At 53.2% G+C, this 19,271-nt stretch overlaps 1 protein-coding gene across 5 annotated transcripts in view; it reads left to right on the forward strand.

Moving 5' to 3' along the window:
* The window catches only part of Fam120b (family with sequence similarity 120 member B), a 66,820-nt gene extending 57,366 nt beyond the window's left edge, over window positions 1–9,454 (forward strand). For 4 of the 5 annotated variants that reach the window (XM_021721481.3, XM_021721482.3, XM_005342495.5 and 1 more), the window contains 2 exons: window positions 609–701; window positions 5,732–9,454. In XM_021721481.3, coding sequence (XP_021577156.1) covers window positions 609–701; window positions 5,732–5,772 — 134 coding nt within the window. In that variant the 3' untranslated portion in view covers window positions 5,773–9,454. The remainder of the gene's footprint in view (window positions 1–608; window positions 702–5,731) is intronic. The other variant, XM_040283627.2, reaches the window with a different exon arrangement.
* The last annotated feature ends 9,817 nt before the right edge of the window (window positions 9,455–19,271 follow it).

Consider the following 19,271-nt stretch of genomic DNA (forward strand, 5'->3'; position numbering starts at 1 on the left):
ACCCCAAGGGCTGTGGACTGTTCCTTGTGTCCAAAGTGGCTCCATGCAGAAGAGGGGCTGTGCCTGAGACACCAAGGAACACTGGCCAAGGCCATGCTGCTTGGTACATGTGGCCCAGAGCTGTAAGCAGCAGTGTAGCACCCACATCTCAACTTCTGTCTTTGTAAATCACTATGGAGTACCAGAACACCAAAGGAAATAATACTGAGTGAGGGCTTCTAGTAGAGACAGATGGCAAGAGGTAGAGGGTTTGGAAGTTATGAAAACTGTGAAGTATGTATCCATGAGTTTGAGGAGCTCATGAAGTCCTAGGTAGAACGTCCCCAAAGATGAGTTGGTCAAGGGATTCAGAGGTGGGGCCCATACCTCTTTTCATCGCCCTCGGGGCCCCAGTGAACCTGAGACCTCCTTTGGAAGGAACATGTTTGGCTGCTGCCCTCGGCCCTTGGCCCAGGACCACATTCCCTGCAGCAGCTCCTGTGCTGTAGTCCTGTCTGTGCACCCACAACCGAACACGTGGGGACTGCTGACTCGGTGCCACCTGCCATGTTGTTAGACCTGGGGCAGGGCAAGCGTGCTATGCTGACATGCTGACTGTGTTCCCACAGGGAGGTGGGGAAGGCAGGGCTCCAGCTCCCACAGGACAAGCTCTGCGTGTGGCCATTCTGGGCAAGGACAGCCGTGGAGAGACCAGGGTCCAGGTAAGAAGCCATGTGTGCCAGCCTCCATGCAGGGGCTGGCCAAACTGCTCCTCCTGTCCCGAGTGTGCGGTTCACTGCTGAGACGCGTCGTGTGTGGGCATCTGTCTGCTCCCGGCCACTTCATTCATCACCCTAAGTACCCAACTTTTGGAGTTTCCTTAACAAAGGCTCTTACAGAGTTACGTGTCAAAAGTTCACCCTTCTAATGAAGAATGAAGCACAAATAGGAATATGCTGGTCGTGTTCATGTCACAGTCATATACATGAGGGATAAACACACACACACACACACACACACGTAAATGTGGTGTGGGAGATGAGCCTTATCCTTGGTTTCTTGTACATGTAGCCCAGGTATCTAGTGCACATATTTTGCTGAATTTAGTATGTAATATTTACATCTAAATACATAGAAAACCTCATTGTTATTTAAGCTCAGATTCCTTAGTTTAGAGAATCAAACTTTATAGACTTCAGAATTATCTAAAGTTTATCATTTTATTCTTTCATGCACACTTTTAATTCATGATATTTTTATATTTCTAACCTCTAAATCGTGTGGTAGCTTCTCACATGGCTCAGTTTACTTTCGGGCACAGTAGGTCTTGAGCGTTAACCCAGTTGTCGTGTGTGGCACCACCTCTGAGAACAGATGCTTGCCTCGGGGATCTGAGCAGCAGTCTTGCCCCATGCTGAGTCCTGCCCTCTTGTCCTGGTTTGCACATTGAGCAAACACCAGAGCTGATAGGTGTCTCTGCAGGGCCCACCCCCAGGCAGTAGAAGGGCTCTGCCAATGTAGGCTTAGATTGCTTGGACATTTCCCTGAGCTGAAACCTGCAGACCTTGCTCTTCCATATCCTGCCTGCCACCTGGGCCTCCCTGGCCAAGTGGACCTCCTCAGTCACCTGCCTTCTCTCATGGTCTCTAGTGTAGCACACACATGAGGGTCACAGCCACCTCACTGCCAGTTAAGCAATCTGCTCATCTGCCTGGGCAGTATAACTTCCTGTTCAGCATACTTGAGCTTCCTCTTAATTTAGGAGATACTAAAATTCACTGGACTAAACCACCAACAGGGACCCTGCAAATGACCAGAAGGCCTTTGACTTGCCTAGAATGCAATGGTGCAACCCATGGGTAGCCCTGGGTCCTGCTGCAGGGCACATGGGCCAGCTGGTGCTGGCCTGTAGAATCCATCTGTCTCTGCTGGGCAGAGCATGTGTGGGCTGCCTGAGAAGAGTGTGGTGTTTTGGCTTCTCAGTCTGTAAGGCTGATAGGGTTCCAAGTGAGCTGGGTGCAAAATGAAATGCAGACCTCACTGGCTGACCTGCCCCCTGCTAGTTCAGTGAGGAATCTAAGAAGGCTCCCCACTAGCAATGCATAAGCAAAGACTTGATGGGGGTGGGAGCAGCTGCCAGGTGTATGAGGGACATGGGGCAGAGAGGGGATGGCCAGCAGGGAGCAGGAGGTCTGTGTTTGTAGAAGGAAAGGACCTAGCACTTGAAATTGATTGCAGAGGACAAGAGGGCAGGACATTTGGCCTTAGTTACCAGTGTTAAGCTGGCCGTGGTACACGATGGCTTGAAACAAGCAAGGGGCTGGCTTGGAGTAGCCACTTGGGGTGAGGGAGCCTGGCACCCAATGAAGGTCAGGGCTATGCACTGAGGCTTTGGCCCCTGGGTGAAGCCAGTCATGCAAGCCGGGTGGGACTAGACTGTGGCAGGAGCTGGTGGCCTCACATTGAGCCAGCTGATCTGACCCGATGGGAATGGGTCTCCCCTGCAGAAGCCACAGTTACTCCCAGCCAGGTGAGGAGCTACCCCACTTCCAAGCTTTTCAATGAGCAGTCCCCACACTTGCCCAAGAGTGCTGAGGAAGGTGACCTTGTGCTTACACTTTTTTAGCTTTGGATTGTCCCTTTCCTTGCTCTGTCCAGATCCTAGGTGAGGATAGGTGGTGACCGGGCCAGCAGGGCAGGGAAGAGGCTGTGTGCTACAGGCAGGGTCAGCACACTACCCCTGATGAGAAGAGTACAGCCCTGCTTGGAAGTCACCAGGTCTCCTGAGAGGGACAATATCTTGGGTGACTTCCCAGGTTCTTCATGCTTTTCATCAGGAAACTCTGTCCCCATAGCTCTGCAGTTTTGATCCTGATTTTTCAGAGTGGGTGAGCAATAATCAGTGGTACCCCAAAGGGACAAATAGAGGAAGGTGGGGTGGGTGTCATAGGGCGGCCATCAAAGACAGGTCCAGTCCCAGCCCTAGTTCTGTGCCTGGGCCTGCCGCCCACGGCATAGTGAAGGCTGCAGGCCTTCTTACCTGCTGCAGTCTCCAGAGGAAGCCCACGGCTTTCCACAGCAGGTCCCATCTGCAGGCTGGGCTCCACTCCTTTACCGCCAGCCTGCAGACCGCTCTGGTCCTCGGGTGTTGCCAGCACTCAAGGTTCCTAGCACAGCTGTGCTTGCCTCATCAGCACTTACCTGGGATCACCGTCGCCATTCTGAGCCTTGTCCCAAGCATTTCAGTGTTTCTTTCCTGGCCCTGATTATAGCGTTTTACCTGATGTTTACGTGGAACCATTTCCTATCAAAAACAAAATAGTCACTTTTACCTCAGTGTATTTGCTTTCAAAATAATAAAGCAAGAAACCCCACCAAAACCCCCATGAGCAGCCATCTTCCGGGCACCAGGATTGACCAGGACATGGCCTTCAGGCTGAGTGCATGCCCCAGAGAACATTACAAGTTTTCTATTCTTTGCTTTTTTTTTTTTTTTAATGTAGTTGTAGGTGAACAGAATGCCTTTATTGTATTTATTTTTATGTGGTGCTGAGGATCAAACCCAGGGCCTCATGTGTGCCAGGCGAGTGCTCTGCTGCTGAGCTACAGCCCCAGCCCACATTGCAAGTTTTCTGTTCTTTTCCTTGGGTGGTTGTGGAGAGACAGGAGCATTCCTGAGTTTGGCGGTAACCTCTCTTCCTGGCTTTGGTAGGAAACAGAGTTGGTTTCTTCAGATGCAGTTAGCAGAGAGTACCAACAGTATCCAGAACCCTGTCCTCCTCAGGCAACTAGTTAAAGACAGTAGTGGCCTTCCCTAGGGCAGAGAGCAGGTATGTCCTGGGCTGGAGGGAGTGTGCAACCTGGTGCCCGTGCAAGGGCAGCAACTCTTTGGGCCTCTGTGTGCACGTTGGCCTGTCCTAGCCCAAGCCCTTGCTGGTCCCACAGGAGACCAGGGCCATCGTGTTTTTGCAGGCTCCACCTGCGGGCAGCTGTTCTGGCCTGTGATACTGCAGTGCAGGCTTAGGGTGATGGTGGCACTGAGCACCCGTGGGGGTGGCAGCTCTGCAGGGCCTGGACCTGTGGGCACTTGTCAGGCGGGGTGGTCAGGAAAAGATAGCCCTGTGAGTAGAGTCCAGAGAGGCAAGGAGCCGGCAGACTGGCTCTGTGGAGGTAAAGTGGGGGTGGGCCCAGGAGGGATGGGCTCCTGGTGGTCGCATGAGGACACCAGCAGGCTCATAAGGGGTCATTGCAAGGAGACGGCTAGGCGAAATGCAGCAGCTGGTTATCCTCAGAGAAATCTAGATATGTTGTCAGGAAAGGGACCTTATGAGGATCAGCAGCAACAAATTGCATATGATCCTGGTGTATACATACAAATTGCTGTAGATGCGGTTAGGGCATGGAAGACTTTACAAGGACATGGAGGTTTACAAGGTCAAATATCTAAGGTAATACAAGGAGCTAATGAACCTTACACTAAATTTGTAGATAGGCTTATTCAAACAGCTACCAGAGTTTTTGGGAATACAGAACAAGCAATGCCATTAATAAAACAACTGGTTTATGAGCAAGCGAATCGTTGGTGCAGAGAAGTCATTAGCCCATGGAAACATGAAGATTTAAACACATATGTTAAATTATGTAGAGACATTAATGAACAAGGGCAAGTCGTGGCAGCTGCAGTACAACAGGTTTTAGATGCCAGGCCAAAAACATGCTATAGTTGTGAACAAACAGGACATTTTTAAAGGAATTGCCCCATAGGAGGAGGGTTTAACAAAACTAGGTATCAAAGGGGTAGAATACTGGGTATTTGCCCACGATGCCGTAGAGGGAGACGTTGGGCTAATGAATGCCGCAGTCTGGCTGGGCACAATTCAGAAGCCACTTGTCAAAAGAAACAAACTTTATTTTTAGAACACACACCGCACCACACAGCTCCTCAGGAAAACCCTCAGAGCCCAACTGCCACCACCGGCTTCCCACAAGCCTCTCAACCTCCCCCATTCCTCCTGCTCTTGAGGCCGATAGGCTGGGTCGCGTGGGCGGAGCCAAAAAAGTCCCCCAGTGAGCAGCTCCGTGGTCTGAAAGGGCAGGGAAACAGCCCAATGAGCATCACTGCAGAGGAGCCAACAGTTGGCAGCTGGAAGTTTGCTGGGGCCCCTTCGGCTATGGCTCTCAACACACCTCAGCTACCAGCCTCCTTCTGGAGCCAGAGCCCTCACACGGGGTTGTCAGGTGTGGCCGTGGGGCTATGCTTCCTTTTGCCAGAAGAAAACTAAGAGTAGGCATGAAATTTGTAGGTAAGTGTTATTTTTAAGCTAGGAAAACTCTGACCTTTCTTACCAGGAGGAGGGTTCTGCCCAGGTCCTTTCTCAGCATTCCCTGTCTCTCAGAAAGGCAGAAAGCAGCCAGTGCCCTGTGGGCTGGGGACAGAAGCTCTGGGCTCAGCAGCCACACACTCTTGTCTGTGAGCCCTGTGAATGGGAGCGCCATCTTGGGAGAGGGCTTTGTGTAGACGGTGGGACCTGGTATTCAGAGGGCGGTTCTGATGTCAGCTTCCACTCATAGCACGACCTCTGGAGTGACTGCTTCCACTCTAATGGATGGTTGTAGAACAAAATTTTAATGCCTGGTGGCCACAGCTGGAAAGAGAGTAAAGTTCTGTTCTTGTGTGAGCTCAGAAACATGCAGCTTTCTGTTGGATTGTGAGGAAGGTTTCTGACTTGGGATGTCATGTTGTTTGGTACAGGAAGCAGAACCCACGATCATGACCAGTGGAGGAGGTACTAGTGTCCCCACCTGCATCCCCAGAAGTGCCGGGAGAAGCAGTCTACCACTGAGTCTTGCCAAGTGCCCGGCTTCCCAGGGCTCACATGCTGCTGGATTTGTCTCCTGAGTTCAAGACAAGTTCGCCTCCTGCAGTTCAGATGAGGAGGACGCAGCACTGAACCCCACCCTGCCCAGCTGCACCTGCAAGGAAAGTGGCTGTGGGACCAGAGTTCACTTGAAAAGAGAAAAGACCCTTGCCAACGACTTCTCCCCATGTGTCCCGGGTTGTTCTTGATTGTACGGCCCAGAACAGTCATCATTAACTTCTGCGTTACGTAACACATGATTGACGTCTTTCTCCAGGAGATTGGCGCCTGACCTCACCTGTTCTTTAACTGGACACTACATTGTGAGGATACTTTCCCATGTCCCTGCGAGGCGCTGGACGTGTGGTATCTGACAGTCACGTGGCATTTCACAAATTGTTTTCTCGTTGGAAATTCTAACAAGTCAAGTTTCCAACTATTTCTTCTCTTGGTTCTTGGAAATGTTTGAAAGAAAGGAAGGAACAGCTGGGCACGATGGCTTATGCATGCAATTCCAGCAACTCGGGAGGCTGAAGAAGGGAGATCACAAGTTCACAACCAAAATAAGATCCTGTCTCAAAATAAAAAAAATTTAAGTAGGTGCCTGGGGATGTGGCTCAGTGGTAAAGTGCTTCTGGGTTCATTCCTCAGTACCAAAAAAGAAGAAGAAGAAGAAAGGGAAGACACAAGTACACATACCTTCCTGGTGGGAGTTGTCCTGCTGGGGCAGGGCAGGCAAGGGGCACACGAGGGCAGGCTGGTTCTCAACAGCCAGATGGGAGGCCCAGGGCGATGACCCTGGGAGTGGTACACCCACTGCTCTTTTCCTCTGAGCAATGAAGAGCCTCTGTTTTTAAAAAATGTTTTAAATGAATCCAAGTTCAGAGTAGCTCTTTCCACAGAATTTTCAAGTAACCCCAGAATTGGAAATTGGACCCCCATCCTGTAGGAGCTTCACCTCTGGGGAGTGGAGGTGGAAAGCATTCGGGGTGAGGCTGAGAAGACTCCACTTGGTCCCTGAGCGCTGGCTGCCCCTGTCAGGGTCCTTCCCAGGCCACAGCACAGCTCTGGAAAGGCTCTGGTTGCTGCTGTGTTTAAACTCAAGCCCCCAGCACACTGACGCCCAGGTTCCCTCTGCACCTGAGGGAGCGCCCCGCCCAGCAACTCCACCTGCACGGAGCCCCCTTGCTGCTTGTCTTGTACTTGGAAAGCAGGGTGTGATCTGCAGACGTTGAGCACATTTGTGTTTCTTAGGTTCGAAAACCCAGTGGCCACTCGGTGCAGCTGTTGCTGAGGATGTCCATGTGCCTGCTTATGCTTCATGTGAGTCCGCAGCGTCTACAGCTCTGCCTCCTGGCTTTGGAAACAGGTGTTTCCCGCTTTTCCTGTGAGTGCCATGTACCTGAGTATCCACTTCCTGATCATTCTCTTGCTCCTTTGAAACCACAGCTGCCTTTAGAAATCCTCTTTCTTTGCTGCTTGTGTGTGTTTCTGTGAAATAAATTTCTCACCCCTTAGACTGAAAATGGACTTCTGAGAAAGACAGTTCCCTTTGTAGTACCTAAATTCTGATTCATCGATAAAATATTTATGTTCTTTTCACAAGCTTAAGCTGTGTTGGTGTGACCTAAATTCCATTTGAAAACCAGGGCACTGGATGGTTTGTAGTCTTAATATTGTTTATAAGTTATTTCTGAGCTTAGTTTTCTGATAGAATCTATATGTATCAATTTTTAATTGCAAAGATCGTTTACTCATAATTTACATTTTCTTAAATTTGGAAGACATTTCAACATTCAGTAAATTGGGATGTTTATGAAGAAAGAGATAGGCTGTTGGGAGGCCTGTGTCCCTATGGGATAGGCCCAGGAAGATGGAGGAGGTGCAGGCCCTGCACAGCTCCGTATGTGGCGTGGCCTGGGGCTGCACAAGACTTCATTTCCTGCATTCATATTATTGAAAAAATGTCCTCTAGAATCAGAAGTTAATTTGTTGGGGACCCAAAGCTAGGCAGAATGTTTCTGTATCTAACATTCCACGAACCACACTCTGCTGCTACATACATGTACAGTGTTAGCGTTTGGATGTGAAGTGTCCCCAGAGAACTCATGTGTGAGACCATGCAGGAAGGTTTAGAGGAGAAATTTCACCCTTATAATCATATATCCTTAACCTAGTCAGTTAATTGATTCCTGATGGGATTAACTGAGTGGGGGCCTGAGGCAGGTGGCGTGTGGCCAGAGGAGGTTCACTGGGGGTGTGCTTGTGGGGTATATATTTTGTATCTGGTCAGTGGAGTCTCTCAGCTTCCTGATCATTCTTTGCCACACTCCTCACCCTGATGTCCTGCCTCACCTTGAGCCCCGAGGAATGCAGTCTGCTGTCTATAAACAGACCTCTGAAACCATGAGCCCCCAAATCGACTCCTCCCACCCCTAAAATTGTTCTGGTCAGATCTTTTAGTCACAGCAGAGAAAAAGCTGACTAAAACATGGTATGTGTCTGTGCAAATCAATGTAAATAGCTGGATCTAAAACTTTGACTGATGCTATCAAATTACACTCAAAAATAGTGGTGTCCTTTCATCCCGGTCTTCACTGATCGGTCACAGCAGGTATGAGTAGCCAGCTCTCTGTGCCTGACTCTCTGGTGCAATCTTCAGCCTGGTGTGGCCCCTGCACCATGCACAGTGCATCACCCAGAACTGGGTGTGGGCCCAGACCGAGTCAGGAATTCAGGCTGGGCATGGTGGTCACTGGCCACTCCACCACACATGGGCTCCCACTCATCCCTCTTGCCTGCAAGCCTGGCGTGGACTTCTTCCCAGAGAGGCTTCCGGAGGTGCAGGACGAGCATCTCCAACGCTGGAGAGGCAGGCAGCAGACCTGTCCCTCTCACAGCCTTGCCTCAAGTCCTGCAGCATCTCGGTTTTGCCCTTTTCTTTTCACGCAGGTATCTAAAAAGGCCTGTCCACATTCAGGAGATGAAGCCGATACTCCTGCTAGGCAGGAGCAGGGTTCTGGAGGGTCTGCCATGGCCAGCCCCCCCGCCAAAAGTTCCCCCTGACCTACAGCAGCACACTGAATCTCATGCCATCCAGCTGTCACCCGCCCCCCCAGGAAGCTGTGGTCCTTCAGCCTTCTCAGGGTTTTAGCTCTCTGCTTTCTCAGCTGTTGACTTCACCTGTAGCCTTGCTGCTCTCCCTCGTGACCTTAGCTTCAAACACTTCCCTGCAGCATCTAGAGTTGGTAGCCCTTCAGGCCTGACCGCCAGCCCACTGACCTGGCAAGTGCAGCTGTGTGTCAGCCTGCCTGTCCTCGCTGCTTAGCCTCTGCCTAGCAGGTGGTTTCTTGTGTCCTCTGCTTCTGTATAGTCTTTATGCTGTTGAGGCCAGGGCAAAGGACAGGTAGCTGATTATCAAAGAAAAGGAAATGAGTAGATACCACCTCCATCTCCTGGTTACTAACAGCCTGCGATGGGGGGGACACACTTTCCAACACAAGCAATCACCCCTGACACTCTCCTCCTGCCCTTTTGGTCAGTTTTTAAAAGGAGAAGACTCTCTCCCCCTTCCTCTCTCCCTCTTTGCCTTAATAAAATTTACTTTTTGGTCTTGCCCCAGTGTTTCTTGGGTATTTGATCTTCGACACTGGGGGACCTGGTCCTAATTTTCCAGACTGGTTTCATGGTGAGACCACATACCTGGGTTAAACCCGACTCTGCATTTGGACTACGGCTAGGGAAAGCCCTGCTGCCATCCTTGCTGTGCCCACCCTAAGTTCATGCTCCCCAGCCTCAGTGAGCCCTGCACTGCCCAGCACCGTCCATGCTTCCACTCTCCAGAGCCAGCTGCATGTGTCCCTCTGCTGGGCTCCATGTTCCTCCCACCCTCGAGCGCTGGGTCATGCGGTCAGAACTCACAGGCAGGGTGCTGGGGGAAGACACTCCGGGTAGCTTGAGACAATGTCCAATTTTGTCTACTCTTGGGCAAGGTGATCATGCATCTCCAGGAGAGGACTGAAGCTCTTGACCACACTGAGGCAGCAGCCACTTCCTCTCTAACCCTCCTATCTTTCCAAGAGGAAATGGATGCTTCAGCAAAATGGGCCCTTGATTTTAACAAGAATGCTGGGAGCAAGCAAAGAAATCAGTAAAATGCACAGGTATTGCCAGGAAATTACTAACCAAAAGCAAATAAATAAGCAAAAACAATTGGGAGACCAAAGTCCCAGGTTATTATAAGGAAAGTGATGTGTGTTTCTGGGTAATGTGATAAAAAGGCATACTACTTAGAACGTAGGTTTCTGTCAAATCCAGATGTGTATACTAAAACGTATGTTACAGTGTGTGCTAAAAAGTAAGGAAATACACTAGAATTTTAAAAAAAAGGAGGGTCTTACCAATTTTAATCTTTATACTGAAATCATAAGTTGAAATTTTAAGTAAATACAAGGAGAAATTGGTATAATGTTTTAACACATTTCACAGGAATCAACATGTCAAGTAGACCAAGAATAATGACATACGTTTGAACACGTCAGTGAACAAGTTTGTTTTAAGAGATACATGTCATTAGATGGCTTATTTTCACTCTTACAGAATACATGTAGACAGTTCATAATGACATATTAGACTCCAAATTAAACTTCAATCAAAATAATGAGAAGCAAATTTACTGAAATCCTACAAGCCATATTTTCTGTTTATAAGAAAATAATTATAAATCAACAAAAAAAAATAAAAAGCAAAAGTCTTTTTACTTAGAAATTAACCATTCTAGAATACTTATTGAAGAGATAAAAGTCAGAACTTTTAAAAACCATTCCTGTTCTGCCATGTGGTAGAACAGGAAGAAGTGGTACCTGTGACTCACCTTGGTGGCAGCTGCCCTGGCGCAGGCTGTCTGACACTATTCTGCAACTCTGGAGCCTAAATTTCTGTGGATGCGAAGTTGTGGTTAATTCCCACCCGTGTGGCAGACAGCCTCGTGTGCCGCCTGTTGCAAGAGACCTTGACTAGCTCTAAACACTGGGCTGCCAAGAAGCAGGCGCAGGCTGACCGCCACTGTCCCCCCCTGACTGAAGTAGCTCCCACAGGAGTTAGAGGAACAACACCTGTTGGCCTTCAGAGGTTCATTTTTGCTCTTTGGGGAACTAGATGTTTAAGGATCAGGACCTTCCAAAGCAACCATGCATCAGAGGAATTTGCAAAACCACCAAGTGTGGTCAGGAAAACAGGACTCTGAGAAGATGTGAAACTGCCCCTTTAGGTTGACCACCAACACAGAGGCACTCTTCACCAATCCAAAAAGAATGAAAACAGAAAAACATGGATGCCTGAGGCACTTCCGGATCCTAGAGTTTCAACATGGACATGCACCAAAGGAACTTCCAGATCCCAGAGCCTAAACACATTCGCGCAACTGAGGCACTTCCGGATCCGGGGGCCTAAACATGGAGGACGGAGGCACTTCCAGATCCGAGGGCCCAAAGATGGACGTGCACCTGAGGCACTTCCGGATCCAGGGGCCTAAACATGGACATGCACCTGAGGAACTTCCGGATCCAGGGGCCTAAACATGGATGTGCACCTGAGGAACTTCCGGATCCAGGGGCCTAAACATGGACGTGCACCTGAGGAACTTCCGGATCCAGGGGCCTAAACATGGATGTCTGAGGAACTTCCGGATCCAGGGGCCTAAACATGGACGCTTGAGGCACTTCCAGATCTGAGGGCCTAAACATGGACATGTCCCTGGAACTTCTGGGTCCTTGTGCCTATAAAGGGCAAGGCGTGACTTTCAGAAGGGATGTGGCCCATGAAGGGGAGCCGAGTATGGGGCCTGTTCGGGGGCAGACTGAGCTGTTGCACCCTGAGCTTGAATGTGACAGTGGCCTCACTTCTCGGCCTTCCCCTGGGTGTCACTTCCCCTTCCAGGTGGTGCCGGGGAGGAAGTGAGACAAGGCACAGGGGCCAGGCCTGAGGAAGGATACCATCTTTCTCCTCGCTTAGCCAGATGCCCGGCCTGGCTGGGGATGGGGACGTCTTGTGACACTGGCTGCCTCCTGCATCCCTGCCCCAGGACCTCAGGGACCATAGGTGGGGACAGTCGTTGACATGATTCTCCCCTGGCCGCTGATTCTACCTCAGCCCTGGGGTCTTCCCAGGGAGAGCTCCGTCTCCCAGAGGGTCAGGGGGCCCCTGTGACCTGCTGCTCCTTACCCACCGTCATCCTGGGCGAGCACAGGTCAGGACACCAGACACTACTGAGAGTGACATCTCCTGGATGGGCAGCTGTGGACTTTGCCTCTGTTCCCAGGCCTTGGACACCGGATGATCCCCCTCAGAAACAGAAAATAACCCCACACTGCCCACGACTTATTTTTAAGCTTTGTACTCTGAAATTTTCCTGCTGCCACCTTCTTTGTGAAGCCAGTTTTCAACAGAGACAATATTCTAGGGGGAAAAACAACAACATGGAGTCAATCAAACCAACTGACACATCTGGTCCTCCAAGAGAAATCTGGATTGGAGGGACAACAGCCATTCTCAACTGGTGAAATAGTGAAGTTCCCTTGTCCTTATTTTGTGTAAGCAAAATAAATAATCTGATGGTAACTCATCAAATTATTTTTGATGAGTGCTTGGCTCATAGGAAAACTGATTCTGTTTTATGGAATGAAGTGTTACCTGATTTTAAAATTAAAAATGAAGCCAATTAGGATTGTCATTAAAGAGGTAGATAATTTGATTTCCAGAGGTGCATTGTAAGATTCACATGTTTTTTAACAAATGTCACAAAGCACACAAAGAGGCAGAAAAATATCGTTCCTGCAAAGGAACAAAACCATGGGACAGAGAGGTGGGGAGAGGAGGAGTCAGAGGCAGCGGTGCAGGAGGACTGCAGGAAACATGGGGGGCAGGTAGCCGTGGGGGCACCCTGTGGAGGCCGCAGGAAGAGGGGTCACTGTTTCTCCAAAGGTGCCCTCCGGCAAGTCTCCTGCCCCCATCTTCCTTTCCACTCCACCCCACTCCAGCTCACAGGCCTTTGGTGGGCTGACAAGCCACGTGAGGCGAGGCTCGCGGCCACCGGGCCTGACTTCCCTAGGTCTCTGGTCTCTGTGTCCTTAGCACAGCTGGGCTCCCTCTTTCCTGGGAGGACTCTCCCACTCGGGTTCCCTGGCAGGGGACAGCATACCAGGTGAGCGAGGAAGACGCAGCCCTGGGAGTCTGGCAGCCCAGCCCTCACGATGCAGAGTGGTCTCTGCCCTGAACCTTGCCTCATGAGGCTGGCATTCTGGACTGCAGTGGCTGGTGGCCCCGCCAGCTGGAGCCACAGCTGGAGGGGGCCAGGCAGCAGCACACCCCAGCGGGCAACAGGAGGCAGGGAGGCAGGCTGGAGACCACCACCACAGCTTCAGAATCAGGCTGGCTTTTCCCGAATGTGCACTGCACCTTCAGAGGGAGCTGGGCTCAGCTCTTACCTGCGTGTGTCTCTCTCTCTCTCTCTCTCTCTCTCTCTCTCTCTCTCTCTCTCTCTCTCTCTCTCTCTCTCTCTCTCTCTCTTAAACAATCTCACAACTCTTTAAAACAAATCAGTAAAAAATAACGTGAACATGTTTTTGCAATGAAGAATGTACTCACGGCAGTGCGGGTGCTGTCTGGACCCTTGGAGACGCTGCTGTGGTGTCTGGGGTTGCTGAGCCAGAGGCTCACTCCCTCCTAGACTCAGGACACACCTGAGGCCCTGTCCTGCGTGGAGCAGGTACAAGTCCAGTGGGAGGCAGTGGGGCTGCTGCTGGGAGCTCCAGGTTGGCAAGTGCTTCTCTGAGCCCTTCACCCGACCCAGGTTCATTCTCCTGGTCATGAGGAGCGGCCGCCCTGAGGCACACAGCTGCTGCCTGCCCTCCACTACCTGCCAGAGTTGAGATGGCACCAGGCCCTCCCACCTTCCTTCATAAGTCACCCAGTTCAAGCACTGTGTTGCAGCACAGGAGTTGAGAGGCAGCCTGAACCCACCTCTCCTGCCCCAGGGCTGACTCCAGATGTGCCATCCTGACCTGAATTCTGCCATGAGGTTCTGGCCAGTGTGCCAGGCCCTGACAGCTGATTTGCTCTTCCCCTTTGGCCAACTGGTCCACCAAAAATTTAAACCCAGAAATCCTCACCCTGCAGGAAGTGAGGTGGATAAAAAGAGGTAGCCCCAGGCTGTGGAGCCCTGGCACGGCCAGTGGGTCCCAGAGAGGGTGTCTCTGACCCTACCTTCAGGCTGCATGGCCTCTTGTAGGCTGCTTGGTCTCAGCTGCAACCATGGGCTGTATCTAGTCCCACGTGACCACAGGCTCCCAGTGTGCAGAGAGGTCCCATATGTGGCCTGCTGTCTCCCAGCTGTGGTGACCACCCTCTGGTGGGCAGTCAGTGGGACTGGCAGCTCTGCCAAGGGTGATGGAGAGTAGTCTGTGGGCAGCGCAAGAATGCAGGAGGTGGACCAGAGAAGGCCATCTGGACCAGGGCTACCGCCCCCCTCACACATCCAGCCACTTGTTGGAGCACCCAGGCCGCAGCTGCCCAGCCTGTGTCCTGAGCAGCCTGCCTCTGGCTGCCTGGCACTGCACTGCTGTCTTGAGGCCCCAGGTGAACACAGACCCCAAGTTGTCCTCTGCTGCAGCCACCTGCAGCCAAAGGAAGGCAGGGTCTGTGCAGCTGCCTGGGTAATTGAAGAGAGCCAGCAGTGCCCAGCTCCCAGGTTCCCAGGTCGGTGGCTCACGACGCTGCCCCATGCTGCCCCAATGACATTCACTCAGGGAAAGTGGGCTAATTATAAAGTGTCTTAGGAAAAACACAATCAGGGCACCAAAGCCTCCACCAGTGACGGTATGATTCCAGGCCAACTGTGGGGTGATGCTGCAAGGCTGTCCCCTAGGCGGCCGCCTCCCAGGAGCCACATGTCCTGGGGACAGAGGGTGTTGGGTGCAGGCCGATCTCCACTGCATGTTACTGGCCCTCCCCGTCCAGACTGCCAGGGGCAGGGCTCCGTTCTGTGTGGTGGCTTCTACCTCCCCCGGCTCCTGGCCTGTCTTGACCACCTGAGTGTGATCATGTGACTGGGCTCTGCAGGGATGTGGAGTTGCAGGCCATCATGGATGGCCAGCCCAGTGGGCAAGGTCCCTAGCACTAGGACCCCCTGGCCCTGGCAGATGCCCCACAGCCTGGGAGCACCTTGTTCCCACTGCTCTGCCCCATGGGGATACATCTCAGCTCCTGGTAGAAATGGCTGTTCTGTCACTGGGTCTCCTAGAAGCCATGAGTGAAGGACAGGAAGCAAGACCTTTCTGCAGGAAAGAAAACGAGTGTGCCAGACCTGTGGGCACCTTGAACGTGGGGTCCCACCAGGGCAGACCCCCACAGCTAACTCCTTCTCCAGGTGCCTGTCTTGGGTGTGCATCTCCTCTGTGGCCACTGTTGCTCCTTGATTTGCCACACAAGTGTTCACTGTTTTTACTCAACCTGGAGCTGGGGTTTTTGGAGCACCCTTGCTGAGCCATCTCCCCACGCAAGGTAGCCCAGCTGTGGATGCCACCTGTCCTCCTTTGCCAGTGTTGAGCAGCTTTTGTGCCCACAGCTGGGCTGAGAGTGACTCCTAGTCCAGCTCTGCCACTCAGAGCCCTGCTTGTCCAGAAGCTGTGGGGGGACTGGGGTTCCAGGCAGAGTTGGAAGGGGACAAGAAGGGGCTCACAGTGCTCCCTGGGTCTTGATGCAAATCTGTGCTCCAGGACCTTTGCTCAGCCAGCATCTAGGTAACTCCTGGATGCCAGGCCATCAGTCGGCCACTCAGAAGTCTGCATCCGTCTGGCTTCATTGTTCCTGAAAACACCAAGATCCAAGAGAAGAATACATGGATGAAGTCGGCTGAGTTCCAGGCAGAACACCAGTGGGTAGGATGTGCCCTTCCCACCTTTGCCAAGCTGTCCTCTGACAAGCCCAAACAGAGCCTCTCAGCCTGTGGCACTGTTGAGGACAGATCTGAGTGGGTGTCCCTCTACTTGTCCACAGGCAGTGTCTGCAGCCCCAGGGCGGGTGACTAGGCCTTGAATCCCTTTTTAAGTGATGAGGACCGCTCCAGAGGCTCACGGTGAAGGACCTGCGGTGAGCCCCTTCTCCATGTCCTTACCTGGCAGAGCCAGGGGCACAAGTACTGGCAGAGAGGCAGGAAGGAGCAGTTCACCATGCACCTGGCCCTTCCTGTCACGTCTGAGAAAGCCAGTCGCAGCATCGCCCGCCCAGAGGCTCCAGTGAGATGCTGGGAGTGACAACTCCATGCCGACAGCCCTCTACCTGCAGCGAGGGATCTTGCTGCCCGTGACCCCTCAATGTGTAAATAAATAAAGCAGCATTTGTGTTGAGGTGCAGTGACAGGAGAGCCACTCCCCGGGGCCCAGCTGGAGGCGGCCGGGGCCAGCTCTGCATGCACAGCCCCCAAGGCCTGACCTCTGGGACCCTGGCCAGCCAAAGAGGACCTGGCCCTCCACATCCCCAGGGAGCTGCTGCTGCTGCTGCTGACAGGGCACCTGGACAGGGTTCAGCGTCCTCTCAGGCCCCTGTCCACCTTTCATCCCACAGGAAGGCTCTAGCAGGACGAGGCCAGGGGTGAAGACATGGCGGTGGTCCCCGCTCCTCGCTGCCCTGGCCTTGCCTCCTGGTGGTGGTGTCACCCCTTGACCTTACCAAGGTTGTCACAGACCTCTCGTGGACATATATGTCCAAGAGCTCAGAGATGGGTGGGGACATGGCACGTGCCGGCCAGCAACCCCACGACCCTAGGGGGCAGGCTTAGCTCTGGGAGCCCCCACTGGGGAAGGAGAGGGGGCGTTGTGCTCCTCACCAGCTTGGGGGCTGCAAAGGGACTCAGGTGTGAGGGAACCCAGGACCTGAGATGAGGTTGCCCTGGGCCGTCTGCCTCGGCTCCCCAGTAATCATGAGGAGGGCAGGCGATCAGAGAGAAGCAGGTGGGCGTGCTGCGGCCACCAGGCAAGGAGTACGCAGTCTCAGAATCTGGGGAGGGTCAGGAGGAGCCCCCTGGGCAGGCCTTGCTCTCAGTCAGGCCGCACTGTGAGATGAGCCTGTGCGGCTTTGCTCTTCCAGGTTGGTGGTGTGTTACTGCAGCCCGGGAGAAACCTCGTCCAGCCTGTGAGGTGCAGAGGAGGCGGAGCGAGAGTCTGCGAGGACCTCTGCAGACTGGACGACTCAGCTGCTGCCGCGAGCCACCCGTGGGCCGCGTGTGTGAACTAAGTGCATCTGAGCACTGGAGGGGCCTGGCATTATGCGTTGGAGGGCTGGGCCACACATGAGTGCCTTTACCCTCACTCTGCCTGTGATCCCACACAGCACCTGAGATGTCAGTCAACCTGCTGAGCACAAGACAGCACCCAGCCCGGCCAGCCTTCCAACCCCAATCCCTCTATGAATGGCTTTTCCACAATCAATAGAGGGGGGCGGTTCAGGTGTGCTCTCTCTCTGCCTTTGCCTCCCTTCTCCCCTTGCCCTCCAGCGTGGGAGCTGACACCTGAGGCCTCAGAGCCGTCTCCGACCCCCCAAAAGGTATTTCTGTGTTGGTTTTGGTTGCCAGCCCACGCAGCCGCTGGGCTGCCTCCTTTGCCTCCAGCAAACTCCTGTCCTGTCTCAGGCCCAGTTTCAGACCTCAGGTGTGGAGGGGGACGCCCTCCCTCGTCTCAGACCCCAGCTGATGAGGGCCAGAGGCCTGGCTGGTGCCCACAGCCCCAGGGAGCACAACAGCCACCTGAGACAGAGCCGCTGCCACTCAAGGGAGCCTGCCAGGAGTGCCGCTCCAGTGCCACCGGTTGAACGTCCACTCTGCTCCTTCAGTCAGCGCCGGAGGGGTCCTAGACAACTGTCGCCCTGTGCTTTGGGCTATAACTGTGGGTGACACATTTCTTCATTCAGGATTAAAGTGACCAGGGCTGAGTTTGACCTAAGCATCTCCACACTGTGGCCTAACCATGCAGTAGAAGCTTCTAGAAACTCTGTATTGAACTCTCAGATGGGCAACACAGGTAGCGAGATGGCACGTGAGCCGTATATGATGAGGACTGGGACAGCACTGTGGGGTGGCAGGCCTGGCTTCATCAGGGCAGACAAAAGGCAGCAGGTGCCACTGTGGGCAGGCAAGGCTCTCCCTCTGTGCAGGGCTGTGAGTTCACATGCACACAGAACACAGGCTGCATGGCCAGGCCAGCGTGCTCAGGCTCACTGATGGCCACCACCAGGGAGCACCAGAGCAAGACCATTACAGCAAGGAGTGGGGGTGACAAGCCACCTGCATGAAGCAGACTTCAAAGACTGCAGGAGCGTGTGTCCACCGGGGACAGAGGGCGCTCAGTAACTGCAGCAGTCAACTCAGACAAAAAGCAAAATCCAGCGGAGTCCAAGACAACTCACTCACCTGTCACCGTGTGTGTGGAATCTCCTATTTCTCTCAGCCGAGGGGAGCCCACAGGAACCCCACTCTCCTCACACCACGAGTGTGACACCCTCGTGTTCCCCCCACCCAGTGAGGACAGGGGGATGGTGTGTCCACCTCGGGAGAGAACACAACCGTGTGCCACCCGTGAAGGCAGAAAGGAGGTCGAGAGCTGCAGCCTCCAGGCGTGCTCTGAGCACTCTGTCACATCATGAGTGTGACACTTCATGTTCCCTCACCAGCAGTAGTCCTGGCTGTCAGCATGGATGGACTGGCAGAGGCCATCATGAGAGGCCAGCCCTGACCCAGCTCGAGTAGCTGGGAACTTGCTTCCATAGAAAGTGGATCTGTCTCTCTGGTCACTCAGGGTTGCTTAGCTGCACTGATCTGGTGTGGAGAAGAGGACGACCGTGGCTCCTCATGGCCCCTTCTGGGACCATTCAGACTGGAGATGGATCTCTGCTGCATTTGACCCAGGGGCGGAGTGCAGAAGGCGTCTCCACTGTCCCCCGGGCGGAGCCCTGCTCAGGACTGAGACTCTTCTAGCCTGGGCAGAAACCAGGGGTCGAGGTTCCTGCCGCGGGGTGAAGCCAGGGAGGTTTGCCTGGGTCCTGGGCTTCAGTGAGTGCTGAACTCACAGGGTCTGGAATTTGGCAGAGGCCAGTTGAGAGCATCGCCAGGCCTCAGAACAGAGACCATGGACATAACGAGGGCCCAAAGCCTGCCCACTGGGGACATGTGAGGCCCAGGGACACTGCAGAAAGGAGTCCAGGGCAAGCATCTGCCTCCTTTCTTGGTGGCAGTGGACCCCAGGGCTGAGCCACTCCAGCCCTCCAGCCCAGTCAGACACAGCAGGCCAGGGCCTTCCCAGAGGGTGCTGGGCCTGGAGGTCTGGAGGCGGGGAACATCGGGGCTGGCTCGGCAAGACCCAGGGTCAGACAGCTCTGTGAGAGCCT

The sequence above is a fragment of the Ictidomys tridecemlineatus genome, chromosome 8 (assembly GCF_052094955.1).
Source record: "Ictidomys tridecemlineatus isolate mIctTri1 chromosome 8, mIctTri1.hap1, whole genome shotgun sequence".
Taxonomy (NCBI): Eukaryota; Metazoa; Chordata; class Mammalia; order Rodentia; family Sciuridae; genus Ictidomys; species Ictidomys tridecemlineatus.